Source organism: Typha angustifolia, chromosome 15 (assembly GCF_048772165.1).
Source record: "Typha angustifolia cultivar Huaian chromosome 15, ASM4877216v1, whole genome shotgun sequence".
Lineage (NCBI taxonomy): Eukaryota > Viridiplantae > Streptophyta > Magnoliopsida > Poales > Typhaceae > Typha > Typha angustifolia.
Window position 1 is genome coordinate 12,066,963 of NC_133253.1, and position 24,668 is coordinate 12,091,630.

Below are 24,668 nucleotides of genomic sequence, written 5' to 3' on the forward strand. Positions count from 1 at the left end.
TCATATGTATTTGACATACAAAAAATTTATTTTTTTGAAACTCAATATTTTCGTATTAATTATGTCTAAAAGATCATAATTCATTTAAAATCGATCAACATCCATTTAAGATCTAATCCTCTATCCAAAAATTATCCATATTCGTTTAATTAGAATATGATTTTAAATTTTGTTATCCACCCAATATTCATATCTGAATCCGTATTTGGACTAAAAATATGGATTCGGATGTGGGTTGAGAAGAACCACCGCACTCATAATTTGGAGTTGATCGTTATTGTTTTGTTATCAAGATTTGGCTACATCATCTTTTTTGTGGGGAAAAGTCCACATCTACTCAAATCATATTAGTCTCAACTACTTATTCACTAAAAAGACCTGAACCTTCGTCAGTGCTAGTGGCTAAAGCTAGTAAAAGACTACGGAAGCTAAGGCTGAAAACCCAACCTTTTCACCGGTGATGATCCAGGTACTTTCGGTCCAAGCCACTACCATTGGCACCTTTGTTAGACCATCGCATCTAAGCCATGGCCTAAACCACATGCACTAAGACGTTGACTCGAACCACTTATGGCTAGGATTTATCCTGACACACCCGTGGCTAGGGCAGACTATAGCTCGAATAAGTAGGCCCTAGTGCAGAACCTATCATGGGGCCCTCCTCCTCATGGCAGACCAAATCCACACCGAAATCGAGGACATGTAATTTAAGAGCGCTGGAGGGTAAGGAAACCACCGTGGGCACCTTGAGGATAAGGTGGTCAGGAGCGTGGTGAATTGATGCGAACCGGGTCAGATCGGATCGCATCTTGAGGATATTGGATTCGATGGATCGAGTCTAATTATTTTTTTTATTCTACTTATGTAGTTTAGTTAGAATCTAAGTAGGTTAGAGTTTATTTAATTAGCTAAGTTCGTTAACTTCTGCACAGTAAAAAATATTTTGCAAATATTTATCAGTTGACCAAATATCTACAACTTTCGTATTCAAAGTTCTCCAGATTAGAACTCCATCTGTAGCATAATAAAGAAACATTCCGAAAAGGATAAGGATAGCTAATTTAGTTGTCATGTTTATCTATAAGGATAAGCAAACCTAGTTAAGTCATTTAAGCCACTGAGGCAAGTTCAATTAATTCATATAAGCCTCTAAGGCAAGTCCTAGTTTGAGTTGTATAAGTCTTTAGGGCTAAGTTTGAATAGGACTAATTATACCCAATCTTTATATATATAGAAGCTAGGTTTTATTCATCCAAGCATCCAAGTATTGAGAATTAATTGAGTTTAGTTATTTTCTTATTCTCGCATTTACTATTTTTATTATAGTTATCAGATTGTCTTTATTTTTCTAGGAGTGGATCTAAGTTAGAAAGCTAAATTCTACCTCCAACCCATAGCCACCATCACCTCTAGCAGCCACCCTACTATACGACCGTCCACCACCCCCATTGGCCGTCTGCCACCCTCCAACGACCGCTACAACGTCGAATATTTAATATTTTGCTCTGTTCTAACCTTGCTCTACTAATTTAATTATATCTTTTCATTTAGACATCCAATTGATGTGAAACTAAAGCTATTAGAACTCTATCTCGTAAGGCAACCAACATCTAAATTTTCATAATTTTCTTAGTTCGAATCAATCCAAATTTGGTTTGTAATAATTAGTATCAGAGCTGACGTTCCTCGCATAATGGTGAACACGTGATCCAAAGCTAAACCAGTAAAGATCGCAACTATGAAGGACCAAGAACTCATCTCAATGCTTGTGGAGGTTTCCTCAGTACACCAGCAGCCACCACCAATGACCCACTAGTGTGGGCGAAGGTATTGATAGAGCATATTGACTTGTTGCAAGAATCATCGAAGAGAGCAATCAAGAGCTCTGAGAGGATTGAGAAGGCTATCCAAGCCTTGAAAGCAATAATCCTAGCTCGACACCACCCCCCTGTGTAGCCAGAATCGCCGACACACCGGAACCAACCACCCATGGCGAGACAAAATCCACCCTTGAAGGAGATGTAGGAGAGCTCCAAACCGCCACAACCACTACTCCTCCAACCGCAGTGGAGGTCATTCCACCACTAGAGACCCTCCAAGCCACCCTTACTATGCCAGAGAAGCCCCTAGCAATGGCCCCAACACCATCTTCCCCAGCCATGGTAGTAGCTAGGGCTAAAAACCCAACCTTTTCACCAGCAATAATGTTAGGTTTTTAATTGTTGGTAATTATGTACAAAATATTCTAAGTGTATTTTTTACATGTATATGAGCTTTACACAAGTCTAGAAAATCTCTGGTTTTAAGAATTGCAAAATTATTGGAGCAAAGTTGATAAGATCAAGTCATGCCATTCGAACGCACCAACGAAGTTTGAAAATATTGGACTTTCATGAGTACGGATAGGAATCGGATTTGGCTCTATCTTGAAGATCATATATAAGGATTATGAAACCCTATCTCTAGGGTGGTTGAAGAAGATTATTGAAGGAGACTTCTTGATGCTACATTGGTTCTTCAACTAACAAGGTTCCACTCATCTACAAAAACTTAATCTTTCGTTTTAAGGGCTATCTAAACGAAAGATCAATCTCGAGGGCAATTGAGGTTGGACTTCAATCACGAGAAGCAGTGAATCGTGGGTTCTAGTGAGCAAGACTAAGAGGAACAAAGTCGTTTGGATCGACGGGTTATTTTGTGAGTCAGTCTTGTAACTGCTACTATCATAGTGATTGGTTTTGATCCGAGTTTGGATCCGTGGTTTTTTCCCGTTTTGGGTTTTTCCACGTTAAAATCTTGGCGTTCATCTCTACTTTCGTTTTTAATATTTCTTCCGACTTTTACTTAAGCAAACGAACGATATCATTGCCTAAAGGTTAGATACATACGTGTGTCTAGGGGTTTTTTCAAATAATCCAGGTACTTTTGGTCCAAGCCACTATCGTTGGCACCTTCCTTTGGACCAACTGCACTGAAGCCATAGCCTAAACCACATGCACTAAAACCTTGGCTTGAACCACTCATGGCTAGGATTTGGCCCGACTCACTCGTGGCTAAAAGAGACTATGGTTCGAATAAGTGGGCCCTAGAGCAAAACCTATCATGAGGCACTCCTCCTTATGGCAAACGAGATCCACACGAAGATCGAGGACATGTAATTTGAGAGCATCAGAGGGTATGGAAATCACAATTGACACCTTGAGGACAAGGTGGTCGAAAGCGTGGTGGATTAATGTAAACCGGATCAAATCGGATCGCATCATTAGGACATTAGATTCGATAGATTGAATCTAGTTATCTTATTTATTCTATTTATATAGTTTAGCTAGAATCTATGTAAATTAGAGTTTATTTAATTAGCTACATTAACTTTTACGCAATTTCAAAAAAATATTCTATAGATATTTATCAGTTGATTGAATATTATGAGACCACTTGGAGAAGATCGAAGACGTATTGATCTACAACTTTTATATCAAAGGTTTTTCTAAATTAGGACTCCATCCTTAAATTAGCTAAGTCGTGTTTATCTCTAAATCATGTATATCTTCAATGTAAACCTTAAGGCAAGCCTAGTTAAATCATGTAAGTTACTAAGACAAGTTTAATTAAGTCATGTAAGTCTAGCAAGTTTAATCAAGTCATATAAGCCTCAAGGCAAGTCCTAGTTCGAGTCATGTAAGCCTCTAAGGCAAGTCTTAGTTTGAATCGTATAAATCTTTAGGGCTAAATCCAAGTAGGACTCATTATACCTAACCTCTATATATAGAAGAGTTGGGCTTTATTCATCTAAGCATCCAAGCATTAAAAATTAATTGACTTTAGTTATTTTCTTATTCTTACATTTATCGTTATTATCATAACCATTAGATCGTCTTTATTTTCCTAGGAGTATCTAAGTTAGAAATTCAAATTCTAACTCTAACCCATAGCCACCATCACCTCCAATAGCAAATCTACTATACGACCGTCCACCACCACTCTTGGCCGTTCGGCACCCTCCGACGACTGCCGTAATGTCGGATATTTACCATTTTGCCCCCATTCTGATCTTGCTCCACTAATTTAATTATATCTTTTCATCTAAACATTCGATTGACATAAAACTAGAGCCATTAAAACCCTATCTCGTAAGTCACCACCATCTAAATTTTCATAATTTTTTTACGTTTAGATTAGTTCAGATCTAGTCCGTAACAACTAACTGGCTTAGTTGATCGCCAAGCCTATCCTCCTAGATAGGATTGAGGCAACACAATACAGTGAGCTAGTTTTTCTCCAAATTATTTATTAGGTGCAAATTGGTCAAAAGACTGGTTATGGTTTGGACCCTCTAGGCATTGTGATAAGGGGAGAGATCACGCATACCTTGTCGAGGTCTTATGGGAGGAGATTTTGATAGAAGCTCATCTACAATGTACATCCAATGAGACCAAGATATACCAAATGGCCAAGTTTGAAGAACATTGCAGCATTTATCGCTCGTTGTCTGACTTATCAATAGGTGATTGAGCATTAGAGCTCCCCGAGTATCCTACAACCATTATCCATTCCTTAGTGAAAGAGGGAGCGGGAGCATACTACGATGGACTTTATTACCGGCTTGCCCGAGACCAAATAGAGAAACGAATTCCATTTGTTTAATTGTGGACATATTAACCAAGTGAGCAAACTTCTTGCTAGTTCATTAACACGATAGAGCAGCTTGTTTAGGAAAGATCTCATCATAACATATCACCTTTAGATGAACAGACAGCTAGAGCTCACCATCCAAACATTAGAGGATATTCTCCAGGTTAATGTGGTGGATGGATTTTGGAGAACACCCGGGCTCTCCAAAGTTGATCAAAGAGGTCCTCAATTGAATGTAGAAGATACTTGTTCTTCGATCAACCACAATTCACCTCTTGATAGTTGATGCAAGTGCAAGGTATCATCTTTCTTCGCACCAAGACACCCCAAGAGGACAAACTAGAGTTAATAAAGTCTTTGCTTAGATAGTCATCAATTTTTTTACGGAGTTCCATCATCTCTGTGCGCCCCATTTGATAGGGTGTCTTCAAAGTGGGACCTGCTCTAGGACCTACGGTAATAACAAACTCAGCTCCTCAATCTAGAGGCAACTCATCAATGTTCTCCAAGGAACTCGCAAATGACAACAACATTGGCCAAGCAAGGGAGTAGCTCCAGTACAACTGTCATATTTGCTAGGAGACCTAAATAATCTCCTTGCACCATATGTCGGGTACAAAAAGTGGAAGAGATTTGAGATAAGAAACCCGGATGAGTTTTGCGAATCCAACATTCTGTTCCATCATCAAACTGTAGTACCACCTCCTTTTGAAACGGTCAACGCTAGCATGATATGATGCTAGTCAATCTATTCCTAGGATAACATTAAAATCCTACATCTCCTAAGGTAGGAGACCAAAAAATCCAAGCTAATAATGCAAGAATGAAACACATGGTTTATCTCAGATGTATCTCCTAAAGGTGTAGATATCAAGAAGGGTTTATCAAGAAACTCAACACATGAAGGAATAAGAATAAAGATGTGTGTGGCCCCTGATCAAATAAAACTTTAGTAAGCTGAGAAAACAAAATCGGAGAATTTGTCGCCACCTCATTGAAAGCCATGGCATCCTACTTGATCATCACATATACTTGGCCAGCATAGGGATCTACATTGGTAAGATGAGCTGGCTCTAGTTGATCCCCGGCCACAATCTCTTAACATTGGCCCTCCTAGCCAAAATTGTAGCATCCTCAAGTCCTCAAAGATCTAGGTATGCCTCCAGACCTAGTAGTCACCTCGAGGCCCCTAATCGAGCCCCTAACACAAGTGTAACATATAGCACAGTTAAGGCCCCTCGAACTACAAGAATCAAAGTTGGATTGGGTCGACCTGAAAGTAGTGATGGGTAAGTATGGATTGTAAGCTCATCTTGATTGACCCAGTCCCACAGGCATCACTATATTGACCGTATCTAGTACCCAATCTCTCCCTGTCCTAGTTTAGCATCTCCGTAACAAAATGTGTACATCTGCATATAATGTTTGTTAATAGTTGTGGCATAATAAAGTGGGCTAGTCATGCAAAGTCTATGCACGTTCATAATGAGATTCCCCATAGAGGCCAATGTGCCCTCTGAAATGTGGCATGACAACAACAGGGTAGCATCCTAGATTTGCAGAAGACAACATCCTAAGTTATTCATCTATGCATCACTATTGGCATCCTATGTCACATGTATAGTATTCTAGATGGACTTGCCGAGTTTTAATAACTGAGCTCTAGTACCATGTTGAAACATTTCTAATTTGTCACATGCCTTACGTCTGAGGTTCACAGAGTTCGAGAGGGGTAAAAATATACAACCAATACTAGATAAGATCAAAATAGCAAAAACAAAAAAGAGACTCGTAGACCTCAGCAAGTTCATCCATAATATAAAACTAAGCAGACTCCCTGACATAGTATGCATTGTATCAATAAACTATGTACATCAACTACCTTTAGAATCTATATACTTTTTTATAAATATACATCAAAGATCTTCAGAACCTAAGAATTTACATTGCATATAACCTATAATTTCATTTTGAAAATATTTGAATTACATAAGAATATAGAGTAGATGAAAAGTGGCCATTGATTGAAGTGGAAACATAAGAATGGACAAGGACAACAAAAAAGTCTAAAGCTAGAAACTATCTTTTAGGATTGTCAAATAAGATCATTATAGAGGAAAAAATACATTTCAATTGTTATTGATGGAAAATAAAGAAGATGAAAAGAGAATAAGAGGATAGCAGATGGAAGAACTATCAAACTAGGACACGACAGTCTTTTTTAATTTGTTATTGCTAAATGAGTAAAATGGCACCAAAAATGCTAATATAATAACTAAGGAACTTAGGCCTCGTATAACAAAATTTATTTACCTTTGCAAAGTAAACAAAAGACAGCATCTGCAAAATCAAAAACTATCTTTGGTTTTTCATAATTTGACCTACAGATTTTGCATAATATCTAATATATTATCTGTCATACTTATCCAATTATCCAAAAACACCAACCAAACACTGTTGAATAGCTCATTCAGCATTTACTTATTCAACCTCAACCCATCAAACACCAGTCTATCATTCAAACATGTATGGTTAATGAATCAATTATTTTCCATATTCAGCCAGCTTCACGGAACAAATAAGCCCCGAAGGTAATCAAAGAGGTTCCAATGTAATCCATACGTCATCTTTAATAAGTGTGCCAAGAAATTTGTCCAAATAAGGGTCTTAATATGTGCAGTTGGATAATAATCAGATAAAGCTGGACAAATTTTTTAGGCTGATGTGAAGGACTAATCAATATCAGATGCAACACTCTCACTAATTCTTGAAAGCAGATTGCACCAAGGTAAACCTTTCACAGAAAACAAGATCATGTCAAGGTTCATCCACCTGCCTACATAAATTAACATGATACCCAGGACCTTCAGTAAGTAACGAAGGTGTAATGGAAAATCAATGCACCAGTATTTTCCAAGTAAGAGAGCAATTTAAACAACACTAAACTGATTTAAATGAAATAGAGCGTTCAAGAGATCAAGACAACAAAATTGATATTATAATTAAGGTCTTATTACTAATCAGAGTTCCTAAAAAAAGGTGCAATACTTAGAAAACTCACAATCATGCCAGCTAAAGATTCAGTAGCGCCACTAAAGCTTCAGGAAGACAAACTCTTCAATGGCTGGAATGTCTCCAATTTTCAACAGAGTTTCTTTGGTGGGCTCCTCATCAACACCAATTGCCATAACAGCATGCTTCCGTGGAGCAATACGACCAACACTCATAAAACTAACATTGACGTTCTGCTCACCCAAGATGCTTCCAACAGTCCCAATCATACCTGGCTGGTCAACCTGCCGGCAGAGGATTAGGCTTCCCTCCAAGCTGACATCCACCTGGAACGACCCTACCTTTGTCAGATGAGGTATCCCATCCTTCACCCTTCCCTCCACTCTTATTTCTCCTGTCTCAGACATAGCACTGGCAAACTTCGATTCAACATTGGCGATCTGAACTTGTATGAATTCCAGAGGATTCTCTGGTGAGCCATCCAAAAAGATTCTCTCCTCTGTAATACGAATACCTCTTTGTTTTGCAGTGAAATCAGCATTTACTAAATTCACAAACACACTGGAGATGGGTTCAATCAGACCCTTCGTGATCATTGCACGCAACAACCTAGTGTCAAGATCATCAGGAGACCTGGATGACGCATAGGTAACCTTCACTGATTTTACACCACTGCCTCCAGCCACAAGTTGCACAGCTAGCCTACCGAGCTTTTCTGCCACTACAACAAATGGTGCAAGCTCTGACAGAACCTGTAGAAACCACACATCATTGCTATGTAACTCCATGAAAGGGAAGACAAATTAAGTAGACAGCACCTCAGAGAGAAATGAGCTTAAGAAAAATAAATTCTTTTAGTAGCGCCTCTAAAGAGGTTAGTAAACTAAGAAATGTTGTGAAATGAAAACCTTTCTAGCCTAACTCTAACTTACAACTTCTGTCCAGAAGGTAGCAGATATCATATAATGGAATTAAGGTAAATTTGCGGACATGTGATGCGATTCGGACTTCACCGATGTCGTCTCGAGCATGGATACACTTTATGGGTGTCTTTTATTCTTATTTTAGTATTTAATTCATAGAAAAATAAATTTTCTGTATGTCGCGTTCGAACATGGGTGAAGTGTGTTCAAACACGCTTGTGAACGCTTGCATCAGTTTCGCACATACAAAGAGTGCAAAATACGCGTCCAAAGACGGACTCCATAACGTTCATCTACTAATTGGACAATATCTCTAGATCTCACCGTCTGATTCGCATGAAGCTAGATTTGTTAGAAAGCTCTTTTCCGAGACTATAGCATATCAAAATTTCATATCGATCCGACGGCTGCATCTTTCAGAATCTATTTTCAAAGTTCCGTGTCAGATCCTGTCCAGATCTGAAAACGGAATAAATCTAACCTTAACCCGAAGGGAAGATCGTATAAAGTTGGTATCAAAGCTACCGTTTCTCAGACACGCGCTTCCTATGACGACAACCAGAGCCATAGCTATACGGCGAGATAAAAATGAAGAGATTTCCCCAATAGAGGAGGGAGAAACGGTTGCGGGGACTTCAATCTGTAGAACTGTCCAACCAAACCTAAATATGGAAAAGCCTAGCGTTCAAGTGATGTTTGGGTCTCTTTCCGAACAAATGGCCATCAACAACCAGATGATGATGGAGATGATGCAGAACTTACGGGCGACAAGGGAAGCTATGGCGAACGGAAATGCACCATTGACCCCACGACGCGAGTCCACCTCCATGAATCTGCCGCCACCAGTTCAGAATTTGCACCAACAAGAGCCTCTGCTGCCACCACCCTATGGGCAGAGACAAGCAAGAATGGTTCCGCCAGGCCCAGTTGCAGGTGAGCCCATCCGATGAGCGAACCACTATGGAGATCGTCTTGGAGATCTAGATCTGTGGGTGAGGCAATACGAACCAGAACCGCATCGAATCAACCAAAATCAAAAGAGAGATCATCAACCATTCATGGTGCATTCTCCTCTGGTTAGACAGGGATTGGGATATGATCCGGATCGAGACAACGATATCCGTGGGCAAATCGTGCATCTCAAATTTCCTAAGTTCAAAGGTGGTGATCCGATCGATTGGTTGTATAGGACGGAACAATTCTTCAAGTACCAGGGTACAGCGGAAGAATATAAGGTGAAACTTGTGAGCTTCCACCTTGAAGATGCAGTGCTTCATTGGTTTCGAGCAACCAATTCCCATGAGAGGATTGAAACTTGGGCCGACTTTTGCGTCGATATCACCCGACGATTTAGAGCATCGGGATATAAAGACTTCGATGTTCTCCTCTCAAAGACGGTGCAAAGGACCACGGTTTAGCATACCAAGAAGAATTTTGAGAGGATACGTAGCCGATGCCAACCCCTATGGACGGATCAGCAACTTCGCAACACTTCCATCTCCAGGCTGCAAGGAGATATACAAACCGACTTGATGGCTTTAAGACCTAGAACCTTAAAGGAGGCCTTCTAAGATGTAATACTCATGGAAGACAAACATCAAGCCATGAAGTTACACCTAAAACAGAACTGGATGAGGCAAGGAAGTCGCAATCCAGCTCCACCAACCATAGTGACAGGAAATGTTATCGGCGTACCAAGGACCGCTACTGCAATGATGCCTCCTCGAGCATCCCTAAAGCCTCCCAAGATGTGAAATACGCACCTAAAGGTCCAGGACGAGCACTCACCCTTGCTCAAGTGGAGGAACGAAAAGCCAAAGGCCTATACTTTCGTTGTGATGAGAAGTTTGTACCCGAACATCGCTGCGCTAAACCGATGGGATTGGAAATGCTAATAAATAGATTGAAAAAGGTAGAGAATGAGATTACCGCTGAAGATAAAAGTGTGGCTGGACAGCAAGGAGAAGTAGCTGAGGAGCAGCCTGTGGAAGACATGATAGCCGAAATGTCCCTCCACGCCTATTTAGGGACAACCGCGCCAAAGACTTTGCAGGTGAACGGTATAGTCAAAAAACCCACAGTAAGAATCTTGATCGACACCTGATCCACCCACAACTTCATTGATAAGAGGTTTCTTAGAAAGATTGGGCTCGAGTTGGAACCCACGGATAGGTTCAACGTGATGATTGGAGATGGCACCACATTGCGGGCAGATTTTATTTGTGGAGGTGTGGAATTGAAAGTGCAAGACCAAACTTTCACATTGGATCTTTATCCGTTAGCCTTGCGAGGTGCCGACATTGTCTTGGGGACCCAATGGCTTCAAAGCTTGGGGCCAGTAACATTTGAATTTTCAAACCTTACTTACATTTCGGAGGAATGGTTGAAGAGTGCTGCCGGATGGAAACCAACCGTGGCAAGGGCCGACGTTGCAACCACTTTTAGGACTTCCTTGTGCAGGGGACCGAGCTCTACTATTGCAAATGGCTGTTGCTGAACCAAAACATCTACCATCAAGGGAAATACCAGCTGACATGCAAGAGCTGCTGTAGGAATTCAAGGATCTCTTCGATGTGCCCCGAGGACTACTGCCGACCCGTCGGCACGACCATCGCATCTAGATCATTCCAAGGGCTGAACAAGCAAATGTCTAGCCCTACTAGTACCCGCATGTCCAGAAGGAGGAGATCAGCAAATTAGTGGTGGAAATGCTAGAGCAAGGAATTATTCAACCGAGTAGAAGTGCCTACTCATCGCCGGTGTTGCTGGTTCGAAAGAAAGACGAGAGTTGGCGGTTTTGCATCGACTACTGAGCTTTGAATGCAATCACTGTCAAAGATCAGTACCTAATATCAGTGATCGAGGAGTTGCTGGACAAATTTACAGGGTCGGCTTACTTCAGCAAACTTGACTTAAGAGCAGGGTACCATCAAATCCGTGTCGACCCAGAAGACGTGCACAAAACGACATTTCGAACTTACAATGGCCACTATGAGTTCCGAGTCATGCCATTAAGGTTCACCAATGCACCGACTACCTTTCAAGAGCTGATAAATGACCTTTTTCGCCCGCTCTTACGTCAGTACGTGCTCGTCTTCTTTGACGATATTCTAGTGTATAGCAGGAATTGGAGCGAACACTTGAAGCATGTGCATAAGGTGTTGAATATCTTGCGACAAAACCAGTTAAAAGTCAAGATAAGTAAGTGCCTATGGGGTGAGCCACAAGTGGAGTACTTGGGTCATATAATTTTAACGAGAGGAGTGGAAGCTGATCCAAGCAAGATAAAAAATATGGTGGACTGGCCGATTCCCACCAATCAGCGAGAATTGAAGGGATTCCTTAGGTTGACGGGGCACCATCGGCGATTCGTTGCCAACTACGACAAGATTACTGTCCCACTGACCTCCTTACTCAGAAAAAGAGGGTTTCAATGGACGAGCAAAGTGACAGAGGCTTTTGAAGCATTAAAGACAGCTATGTCTACTGCACCGGTTTTCGCTCTACCGGATTTCAGCAAGCCCTTCGTGGTGGAATGCGACGCTTCAGGTGAAGGCATTGGAGTTGTATTGATGCAAGAGGGCAGGCCCGTGGCTTATATGAGCAAGGCATTATGAAACCAATCACGATAGCTATCCACCTACGAGCGCGAAATACTAGCAATTCTACATGCCGTCATCAAATGGCGATTCTACTTGATTGGCCAACGGTTTACTATCCGCACGAACCAACATAGCTTACCCTATTTTATGGAACAACGTATGCACACCCAGCACAACAACGGTAGGTCACGAAACTCCTTGTGTATGGCTACGAGCTAATCTATAAAAAAGGGATCGAGAACCGAGCGGCCGATGCCCTTTCACGCCAACCGAACACAAGTGAGCTCGTATCCTTTTCAACACCAACCCTTCCTCTATTTTCAGATATGTGGAAAACCAGTGCAGAGAATTAAGTTATGGACGAGCTTGAGTCAGAGTTCAATGATCGCTTCCCTAATTCCATACCTTGAGGACAAGGTTGCGGAAGCGTGGTGGATTGATATGATTTGGACTTCACTGATGTTGTCTCGAGCATCGATATACTTTAAGGGTGTCTTATATTCTTGATTTAGTGTTTAATTCATAGAAAAATAAATTTTCTGTATGTCGCGTTCGAATGCGGATGGAGTGCGTTCGAACGCTCTTGTGAACGCCTGCATCAAGTTCGCACATATAGAGAATGCGAAATATGCGTTCGAATGCGCCTGCGAATGCCTGCATCGCATTCGCACATACAAAGAACACAATATACGTTCGAATGCAATCGGGCGTGTTCGAATACGGTCATCAAAAATCTACTGTTTCAGGGTTAATAATTGTTATTTTTTAATTGTTTGATTAGCCTCTAGAGGTGTAGATGGCAACCATGGAATCATTATTGAATGAATTGAGTTTTGCCCTTATCTCCCTCGTCTTCTCTCTCGTTCTCTCATTCCCCGGCGACGCCACTTCTTACCTCCCCTCGACCGGCCACTCACCCTAGTCCCTTAGGAGTGACCCACTCCTTCCCCTTCTTCCAATCTATCTATCACCTTGCCCTAACCCCTTCCATCATCCATAATCCTTCCACCTCTACTTATTCACCGGTGCCAACCTATTATCGTCAGTCCACCACCCTCCACCATTACTAAGGATTTTGTGCCTCCATCCACGGATCCAAAGACGGACTCCCTGACGTTCATCTACTAATCGGACAATATCTCGAGATCTCACCGTCCAATTCGCCTGAAACTAGATCTGTTGGAAAGCTCTTTTCCGGGGCTACAACATATCAAAATTTTATGTCGATCCGACGGGTGCATTTTTCGGAATCTATTTTCAAAGTTCCGTGTCAGATCCTGTTTATATCTAAAAACAGGATAGATCTAACCTTAGCCCTAAGGGAAGATCGTATCAACATGTAAAGTGAAGCTGAAGATAACAACATCGATTGGACAAGGGAAGTCCCAGAGAGCAGCCATTCTAACCTCCAGCTGCTGCATGAGGCTTCTCTAGATGTATTCTAGACTAATTCATGCTGGCCAGGAACAAAAAAAGGAAAAGAAGTATGTGTGGTAGATCCCAAATAGGAACTGTTTAAACAAATTTAAAAATGCAGCCACCAGCCACCACCTTTAGTAGGGAGATCACTATCATTTTTAACTTCAAAGACTTAAATATCACAGTTATTGCCACAACCACTCAAGAAGAGTGACATCATTCACTGGAAGGATTGATTCATTCTACTTCATCAAACAAACTAACGAACTACACTGGCCATATTACTTTGAGAAATTTTCATAAAACCTGACTTTAACTAGTTATAAGTTTCATTCAGGTGAAAATATAACGCAAACAATTCTGAGATAATTATACCTCAGCTGGAACCATTGGTGCATTTACTGCTGTAGCAGCAAGTTCCCCTTTCAAGGCACCAACAACAGCTTCAGCTATTTCAATGGCTACTCCTTCCTGGAGGTTGCAAGCATTTAACAGTTAGACTGACAATATAAATGGCCAGTAGAACAAAATAAGATTCTAAAATGCACCATTATCCTACCTGTGCTTCCATTGTGCTGGCACCGAGGTGTGGTGTCACTGTTACATTCTCATGTAGCACTAACTTGTTGTCAGCAGCAGGAGGTTCTTCACTAAAGACATCAAGAGCAGCCTGGTTGTTCCAGACATCAGAGTGCAATGAAAAACACGTGTTATTTGCCTAAGGTCCCAAGCATAACAGAGCTAGAGAACAGAAAATTAATAGAAAGAAACCTGTGCAACAATTCCTGAATCTAGTGCCCTAACTAGAGCTTCTTCATCTATAACACCACCACGAGCAACATTCACAATACGCACTCCTTTCTTCATCTTTGCAAAAGCTTCATCATTAAGAATCTTGGAGGTTGTTGGAGTAAGAGGCATGTGCAATGAGATAAAGTCAGCAGTTGATATAGCTTCCTCAAAGGTAACCAATTCCACTCCTATTGCACGAGCACGATCAGCAGATGCATATGGATCATGTGCAATTACATGCATGCCTAAACCCTTAGCACGACGAGCAACTTCTGATCCAACTTTTCCAAATCCCAAAACAGCAAGTGTTTTACCAACAAGAGACACACCAACATATTTATTGCGCTGCCATTTACCTGCACAAACAGAAATAATGATCTGTGTGATTTGTTAATTACATGAAGCACCATCCAAATTAGACCATGACGGCAAGAAGGAAGAATTGCTTTTAAGTTTCATAGATAATGAAAGTTAATTTTGCATCATGTTGTTACAGTCACTTTTGGTGAAGATGAGTTTCTATCCGAATTGATAATCTGGACAGAAATCAGCACAAAACTTGCGAAAATAACTGGGATCGATCTAACCGTTGAATTGATCTGAGATTTGGATATATTGTTTCTCTATGAGTTAGAAATCCAATACAACTAGAATCATGACAATCGGATGAGTAAATCAAAAGTTACGTATGAAATAGTGACCGAAGGTCAAGAGATAGCGGGATGGACATGGAATACGTGGTTAGGGTTATGAAAAATAATTATGGTATAGTGGATGGATTAGTGCTTGGAACTAGATGGGGGAGGAGAAGAGAACTTCAAGGTAAGATTGGTTGCTAGAAAGAGAAGGGTGAACAGACGGAGAATTAATCTCAGTTGTAGACAAAAACTCGGGTTCGATATCGAGGGGGAGGCAGGAGGAGAGAGAACATGACTCAAGCCTAGATGAAAACCAATTCCAATATTCAATAATCAATAATCCAAAGAGGTTGTCTTTCTATATATATAGAGGCTAGCCAAATATCCAAAAACCCTAAACAAATCCTATTACGACTCAACTTATTCGTCGCACATTCAAACGCACCCCGATTGCATTTGAACGGCCAAAACATATTTTTTGTATGTACAAACATGAAATCAGGCATTTGAACGACTAAAACGCATTCTTTAAATGTACTAACGCAAATCGTGTGTTCGAATGCTATCACTTTGCGTTCAAACGTACTTGCCAGAAACTATTTAATTTTTCTAAACATAAATAGAAATTGATACAAATTGAAGCGAACCACTATGCACCTAAATCAAGAACCGCAACACATGTTATCATGGTGCATAGCATACTGTGAAGCTTTTATACTTCATTATGCTAGCTGTATGACTATTGAATACATATAGGTATGATACTTGTACAATAGTTTTTGGTTGTGTCAGATAATTCTTCAAACTTGATAATCATCTTGCTGATCTGTTGTTCCATACTTCTTCTAACTTGATTTTACTTTTTTTGGTAGATAAAGGTGAATCTGTTTTTCATTACAAAAGGAAATAGAATTTTTTGCTTCATCATTTAATGCTTTTGCTAAACTATAGTAAACTGAAATATCATGTAAATTAGAACTTCATCAATTTTAGTGTCCTTCGACTAGCAATTATCTTATTCTTTCTTCTGCAATTAATCTCAACACTAATTCTAACGGCTATCCATGTGTCTTCCTCAGATGCATTTAGGGATCGAAGTATGGGAAAAGCATCAATGCTGGAAAAGGATGTGCTGCTGCAGAAGGTCGGGATATATAGTTGTAGATTACAGGAGATGCCAATAAAGCTTTGCTTTTCCGAGAAGGTAGGTGACACTGTCACCAATAACAGAGATCTCAAGGATGTGGGATCTCACAATGTTCTTGGTGAGATTACTAGAAATGATCAAATAAAATGAACGGTTTGAATAACAATTTACTACATCGTGGTGCTCTGTTGGGGGCTAAAGCAGATAAAGTAAAAAATCCTAAACACTTTGTCTTAAATGACAGACTCTAACTGCAGCCTAAATCTTGATTCAGTAAGAGGTGTTTTAGGTGTGGAAAAGAGGGGCATTGAGCAATCACTTGCTGGGATAGTGTGATTTGTTTGTGTGAAAAGCCTAGAAGAGATCATTTCCTTGTCCAAGAAGAGTCATGACAGGTGTGGGCATTTCTTCAAGTTGTCTTTAGCATTATTGAAATATTCTTCTAAAACCAAGTTCACCTGTGGTGTAATTGAAATATTCTTTTAAAGTCAAACAACCTCAGAAGAAGCATGGTAGTTTCTGTAATTAAAGGATGGATTATGGCAAAAGAGTTTTAAGGATTTGTTAAGTGAATTGCAGAGATAAACCTAGGGATGGCTGTCTCTTTTTACTCAATAGACGGAGTTTAGGGTCATTGAGAAGAACAATTCAATGTGGATCGGGGTAAATGATGGGGTTGGTATGAGTTTGATCAACGTGTTTCTTCAATTGTGATTTTGGATATGGTGGATGATAGAACGTGATCCATGGCTAATCTGAGGATAGAAGATAAACCTAAGAATCTTGCTGTGGTCAATGGTGGTTTGGCCTAATGTGGTATGTGAGGTTGAGGAAACCCACAAAGAATGGAGGGCGGATCCTTTACTTGGGTGAGAAAACAGGGATTCAAGGACAGAGTACTGGTGCTAGTGAAGGATGGGAGCAAGGGAAGATTTAATTGTAAAAATTAGAGTTGAAAGCTACAGGAAGAAGTTAAAATAGAATGAGAAAAAGAAACTGTTGGATACTTGGCTGAGTGACACACGAAGAAGAACCTTTTTATTTTTATTTTGGGGAAAGATAGTGGAGAACAATAGAAGAATATTGATTGCAGCACCAGGAGTGTAGCTAACTATTCTTGAAGATGAGGTGCTTTATGTCCCCTCTTCTTCAGACGGTTATTGACTTATTTCCCTAGGGTAGAGCAATATAAGAAAAGGGGAGATTATCCTTTTGCTCCAATTGCCTCTGTTGGATATATAATGTGGAGGTGGAATTACATGGAACACCATTTAGAAATTCATTTCTAACTCGAGATTAGGTGGAGTGAAGGAGAGTCAATTAAAGAGGAAGAGGAAGAAGCATTATGATTGCTTAATTTTAATTGATGCTTAGACAAATCAAAGAGGAAGAAGCATAATGAGTTTATATGTCAATTGTGAGTTGGGCATTAGTTTTCTATGTTATGTTAATATCTCTAAATAAGCATATACAGGTGAATACATCCATGACATTGTTGATTCTAGTAATAAGAAAATGAGAGAAGAATATTATCCAAATTGTGGCTGATAATGATGTTACTAATTTAGCAATTGTATAATTGCTACAAGAAAAATACCCTCACATATGCTAGACATCTTGTACCAACCACTTATTTTCTTACTTTGCAAAATATTTTGGAGAAGAAAGAAAAATTATGGTATATATTTACTTTTAATAAATTTACAACATGCAAGCGGTCAAAAACTACTAAAAAATAAAGAGCTTATTCTACTATCCTCAATAATCAATTAGAGGAAAGCGTCATTAGTTGTTAAAGTATTCCTTCCCTCATAAAGTTGCTTTGAATCGTTGAAGGTGAAAGAAAGCTACTACTGGGATATAATAGCTGAATGATGTCAACGAAGGACATAAAAAATTTCAACAATAATAAGCCTTTTCTAAATGCCATTGATCACTACTTAATGAAAAGTTAAATACTCCTCTCAACATCATTGTATATTACTTAAATCCGTATTATTATTACAAAGATAGTAATAAAATAGAGTCAAATGATAAGGTAATGGATGGTATTCTTAGTTGTCTTGAGAACTTTTACAGAAAAGCACTCATTCAAGTTTACATTTCAAAAGTGCTGATGATTTCATATTAGCTAATTAGTATAGTGGATACTAATTTGGTGCCCTCTACTTAAATAGCATGGTAATAAAGATTACTAATTTGATATGTAGCTCCTCATAATATGAAAAAAATTAGAGCTTATTTGAATGTATAATGTATTAATTAAATTGTCAATTTCAATTATTATTATGATACTGATTTGGTCTTTGATTTCATATTCATCCAAAGATGAGCAATAGATTGGAAATAAAGTTGAATGATTTAATTCATGTACAATTTAGTACAAGAATGAAGGATCGAAGAAAAGAGAAAGAGATGAACCCTACCACTTCAAAAAAGGAGAAAAATAATGTAAGGGAATTATTCGTTGATGATCTATAGCAAGAGATCTTCACAAGTAAAGGGTTAACTTGGGATATGATTATAGAAGCATCAAGAACTAAAGAACATTTGAGATCAAGGAGGAGCACTACAAGTAGCACCATGGATCCCGATTTCAATCGATCCTGAGTTAGATCAATCAAAATGGATCGAGATCTGCCATAGCCAATCCGATCCATAGCTGAAACCAGTCACCATCTGTATCGGCCGATTCTACCTACTACCCAGTATGGGTGGGATTTATCAAATATGGGTTGAATCCAACCCATATCCAACCGGGCCCATTCCACCCTCTTGTTTCTCTATTCTCTCTTTTCTCTCTGTTCTCTACTCTCCCTCCTATATCAACGACACCAGGGTAGATCCCAACGACCTTGACGTCTAGTGACATGCTCTGGTGAAGATTTGGTGTGCTCAATCTCCACTAAACTCGAGTTAGTATTTTTTTTTCTTTCTTCTCTCTCTTCGACGCCCCATCTCTCTTTCTCCCTCTCAGACTCCGACGAGTCCCCTCCTACTTTCTATCTTTCTTTCTCTCTTTCTTTCCTCTGCTCTCTTCCTCCCTCACTTTTTTTCTCTATCTCTATTAATAGAGATGATACAGAGAGACGAGAGAATGGAGAGTGAGTGAGCAGGAGAAAGAGAGAGAGAAAAGGGATGACAGAGAGCAAGAAGAGAGATGGGAAAGAGAAAGGAGAGAGATAAAAATGAAGAAAACAAACCAAAAAACAGAAAATTGCTAATCAGCAATAAGAGAGGAGAGAGCAAAAGCGAGTAGGAAAAGAAAGAAGAGAAAGAAGAAAAGAAAAAAATTAGAAAAAAAAGTTTTAAGTTAATACATTTTTTAATTTTAGGTTTCGTCTGTGAGCAATTATAATTTTCTTATTTTCTTGTCATTTTTTCTATATTTTTTTAGAAATTTTCTGCATTTTTTAATAATACTTAGAATTTTAGTAATTAAAAAATAGTCAAACCGATATAGGCAGCTGATATAGTCGATATGGCCAATATATATCGTTTTTCTGAAAAGCCAATCCTAATCCCGATATTGAATTTCAGAATCTTGAATAGTAGTCCTTCCACTTCTCTGTCAAGAGAAATGGATGGGCAATTATTCCAATTGGATAAAGAATCAAAAGATAAGCGTTGAGCTAGAGTTTGACTAGCTCTTCCTTACCGGTCTCTCTTCTTTAGTTGTTTGAGAATGAGGATGATGTAGTGAACTAGATATTTGAAACTTCTTTACTCTTCGGTTGCTTGATGATTTTGATAATATTATTCGTTATATATTAAAAATGGTTGGGATATTGCTATTATGTTTGTGTAATGTAGTATTAAAAATTTCATAGATATTATATATCATATATAATAATTTTTAATATTATATATTAAAAATGCTAACTGCATTGGCGCTTGCATACCATGGGTTGCCTTTCAAAACATTGGATTCAATAAATTGTTGGATTGAACAAAGCAACAGGTTTCAACTACTGACCTAGGAGAAGATTTAATTCCAAAAGGAGTGATTAATCTGCAATATGCAAATGTAATCTTAATCTTTTTGAAGGCTTTTGTTAATGAGCTAGTTGTGCCAAAATTTCTTCTTTTTAGTTTCAAGCACATATACATCTTTAAAGTACATTTTAGTAAGAACCCCTTGATATATAAAATATGTTGAAGAATGGAGGAAAATTGTAGATGCACTTAGTTGCAAAGTGAAAAAACTGCCAATCAAATATTTGGCTCGACCACATTATGATGCTGGACTGGTTTTTTGTCATAGAGGAAGTGGAAAATATATTGCCAGTTTGGAAATGAAAATTTTTACCTTTTGGAGGAAGAGTTACTCTAGTTAATTCAGTGTTTAGTACTATCCCTCTATATGACCTTTCCATTTTATTGGTATATGGTTGTGTCAAGAGGATATTTGACAAACTAAGGAGTAGACTTTCATGGAAATGAGAGGGTTTGAAAATGACATGCTAATGAATTAGAAGAGAGTACAGAAGAAAAAAGAAGATGGTGGAATGAAAGTTATAGATATTCAAGACATGAATGCTGCTTTATTAGCAAAATGGTGATGCTGGCTGCTGAAACTGAATAATCTACTATGGGCTTGGGTTATAATGAAAAGATACTACAGAAGGTTAAATGTAAGGGATTTCATATTGAAAAATATGAAAAGTTTTTACCCTTTTGGAGAGTAATTCTGGGCCAGCTTTAAAGTAGGAACTGGTTGGCTTCGATAATGGGAGTAAAATTCATTTCTAGATACCTAGGGAATGGTGTATGTTCTTTAGCAACTTGTTTCCCTCAATTGTTTTCTATTGCATGGGATGAGGATGTTATGGCAAAGGAGGTTTTGGTGAACAATTATGGGAGATTTCTTATAGATGAAACCTGGATTTTGATCCAAAGACTGTAGAGGAAATATGTTTCAGCATCTGGTGAAAAATATTTGGGTAGCAGAGATATCTCTTATTGGAGGTTTTACAATAAAGAGATTTCTATACTAGTCTTTGTATGGCTTAATCAATAATGGAGGAAGACTATCCAAGTTGTTTCCTGATCTTTGTAGCTTAAAAATCCTACTTAATGTTAGGTCTTTTCTTTGATAGGTAACAATAGATTTCTTAATAAAGAGCAATTTTCTTGAAAGAAATTGGGAATGAAAATGTGTTTTCTATGGGAAAAGAGAATCTGTTGAGCCTTTTCTTCTTAGATGTGTATATGTGGGGAGAATCCTCAGGTGGATAGAGAATGTCTTTGGTGGTGAAAGGCCAAGAAGGTCCTGGAAATTTTACGAGAGCAGGAGAGCTTGACAATTTAAAAAAAAGTCAAAGGAAGGTGGAAAATTTGGGTGGTCACAGTTATTTGGTCTTTTTGATTGGAAAGAAATAAGTGCATCTTCCAACAACACTATGTATGAAAAATCCTGGATGAACTAGTGTTGCATATTAAATCTCTATCTCTATGTAGGCAGTACTTCCAAGGGCAGAGACGAGGGCAAAAGCAATACGACTTTTGTAGGGCAAGAGCATTGAAGACCCCATTTGTCTTGACAGGAAGAAACAGAAAGATGCTGGCACAAAATTTTGTTTTGAGTTTTCAGTTATACTCTTGGGGTAGTATGCTGTTCATAGATACTTTGACATGTAGGGGATGTATTGTTATGTGATACCTATACTACTCATTACTATCCTTGTAAAGAGTTTCCAACTGCAACATCACTTTGATTCTCATCTAAGAAATTAGAATGAACAAGAGAGGAAGAAGAAGAATGTCAACTCTTGATGTTTAAGATGTAGAAAAAAGAAAGAAAAGAGGGGTTGAGAAGATTTAGCTGCGTGAATCAAGATTTAGCTTAGAGAAGGAGAACAAAAACATCTATTAACTGATCAAAGACAACTATATCTTGAAAACAAGGTTTCATAGTGCTCTTGATTGATTTAAAAACTTCAATTAAAACTTTCTTATAGAAAAGGTTTAAAATAACTTTAAGAACTATCTAAAGAAGGCATATAAAACTATCAAGAACAATGAAGCCAGCACCAAGACTTTATTTCAAACCATTTGGGAGATTTTAAACAAAGTACTGCTACAGGGAAAAATAATTTCTCCAGTTTGATACTGTTCAAACTATTTCTAAGACTACTATAATTTTTGCCAACTTAACAAATAGTTATCTCAGACAGCAACTTTAACTCAATTAGTCACTAGACTAACATGATGGAAAAACAATTAATGAACCACTCTTCATAAAAATTGCTATCGGAGAGAAATATTTGTTGTAAAGATAAATGACTTGTGAGAGAAGGAGAAGTATATCGAGAGAGAATGGCTATGTCAATATATTAGTATATTATATATGAATCATTTTCTCAAAAAATGACTTATAAATTGCTTATTGGGAGAGCAATTCTCTAATCATTTTTCCTAACATTTGTCCAACATAGTAGTATAGTTATTAATCATTGTCTGAGACAGTGATTTGCTAAGCCGGTAAAAGTTGTAGTAGATCAGTAAATAATTGAATAGTGACATACTGTGGGAATTATTTTTCCCGATAACAATACTTTGGCCAAAAACTTAACAATTGGGGCTAGGGATATGGATCCTTTTCCTCCACCAATATGCGTTATCCTAGTATCCCATCCTTTGTTAGTCAGAACATGTGGATGATGACATAGCAAAATGCAATGCTACTTATTTCAGAAACAGTAGTGATAATTGTAAAACTCATCTTGTCAATTTATTAACTAAATTTAATACGAGTTATGAATCCAGTACTGAACAAAGAAAAGTCACTAAAACTCCCAATTCTATAGAAATATCCAATTACTATACTTCTTTTACTCAAGCATTCAGAGTTTTTCTGCATAGTCTTTTCAGTTTTCCATATTCATACACAGCAACCACACAAATTCTTAGAAGTATATCACAAAAATTACTAGGAAAGTGGCATCAAGACAAAAGTCAAACGTATTAAATCAGGATAGATCACATCTATGCTACTATGCAACTTGATATAGAAAAGTAAATCGCATTTTCACCCAAAGGTTAGGTCATTTTTTCTTTGAGAAAATTCCTCCTCTTCTTTTCTCTCATAAATCCAAACATGAGGAGAAGAAATTATTCTCTCTTCTCTTCATTGCTCTTCTTTTCTCCCCTACTCTCTTCAACCAAACATAAATTTCTCTTCTCTTTCTTCCTCTTCTTTTCTCTTGTATTCTCTCCATCAAAACATTATGTTAGATATCCAATATATTAAATTGGTAGGAAGCATTGCATTGAAGCAGCAATACAAGTAATCACTATTCAATATCAAAAAAATCAGAAGAGCTTCTTAAATATTCTAACAATTCAATTGGTATTAAATCAGAGGGGCAAGAAGCAGACCAGCTTTGAGGGCGGCATCAGCCTGGGCGACATTACGCGCCATGGCAGCAAGCAGAGCGATGCCATGCTCCGCGGCAGCAACAGTGTTGGCGGTGGGAGCATTAACGACAAGGCAGCCGTGCTCGGTGGCGGCGGCGAGATCGACATTGTCGATGCCGACGCCGGCGCGCCCAACGACGCGGAGCCGACCGCCGGAGGACTCGAAGACCTCGCGAACGACCTTGGTGCCGCTGCGCACGATGAGAGCGTCGCAGAGGGAGATCTTGGTGCAGAGCTCCTCCTGGCTCAAGTTGTAGGAACAGTCCACGTTCGCGAACTCCTTAAGGAGAGCCAAGCCCGCCGCGCCGAGCTTCTCAGCCACAAGAACGGTAGGCTTAGCATCCATGCCACCGGCGGCTGCGGCTTGAGCAACCACAGGGAGGCGTGAGCGCCGACGGAGGCGGAGAGCTTTGACGGAGGAAGGGGGAAGGAGGAGGAGGCGGGAGAGAGACGATGGCGGGGAGGGGCAGAGAAGATGGAGATTAGACGGAACAGTGGAAGCCGCCATTTTTTTCTTCACTCTTCTTTTTTTCTCTTGTGATATTTCCAACAACTATGCTCTGTAGTGGGGGGTTAGTAGTACCAAAGTTGGCATTTATAGATGCGAAAGTGAGGGGGATGAAGTTTGGTGTTTTCACTTTTCAGTATCTCAACTCGTGTGAGCAAAGGTTTCTAGGTTTAGGGGTTGGTGGTTGAATAAATGGGAATGGGATATCCCTTTATTCGATTTTTTTTTTTCATATTTGACTTTATCCATTCTTTTTGCCTTTCTTTCTATTATTACTCCATTAGATTCTGAAAGTATAATCTACTATATTTTTATATTTCTACTGTTCTTGTTAGCATAACATCGGCCTTGGACCCAAATATACGGATATAAATTCGAATGTGAAAATATAGGATAGCCAATTTTGCTATTTAAGATCATTGGTAAAGAATGAATTGATGAACCTTAGGGTGTATTTGACCAACCAATAAGTTATTTCTAGACTTATTTCAAGGGATAACATATTACTAATTTATATAATAATTTTAAATTATTGTTTATTTATACAAGACTATATATAGAATGACTAAACAAAAA

At 38.8% G+C, this 24,668-nt stretch overlaps 1 protein-coding gene across 1 annotated transcript; it reads right to left on the reverse strand.

Moving 5' to 3' along the window:
• Positions 1 to 7,599: 7,599 nt before the first annotated feature.
• On the reverse strand, positions 7,600 to 24,207 carry LOC140779456 (D-3-phosphoglycerate dehydrogenase 3, chloroplastic-like). The gene is made up of 5 exons (XM_073124523.1): positions 23,546 to 24,207; positions 14,360 to 14,736; positions 14,148 to 14,258; positions 13,964 to 14,059; positions 7,600 to 8,396 (listed from the first exon to the last, which is right to left on the reverse strand). Exons 1-5 carry the CDS (start codon positions 24,090 to 24,092, stop codon positions 7,725 to 7,727), a joined length of 1,803 nt encoding a protein of 600 aa, XP_072980624.1. The 5' UTR covers positions 24,093 to 24,207; the 3' UTR covers positions 7,600 to 7,724.
• Positions 24,208 to 24,668: the final 461 nt, after the last annotated feature.

Coding starts and splice junctions, on each gene's coding strand:
- LOC140779456 (XM_073124523.1), bottom strand. CDS start 24,092: ATGGCGGCTTCCACTGTTCCGTCTAATCTCCATCTTCTCTGCCCCTCC. Junction 14,737..23,545: donor TGATGCCGCCCTCAAAGCTG/GTCTGCTTCTTG, acceptor CTGTTTGTGCAG/GTAAATGGCAGCGCAATAAA. Junction 14,060..14,147: donor CCAGCACAATGGAAGCACAG/GTAGGATAATGG, acceptor TGCAACCTCCAG/GAAGGAGTAGCCATTGAAAT.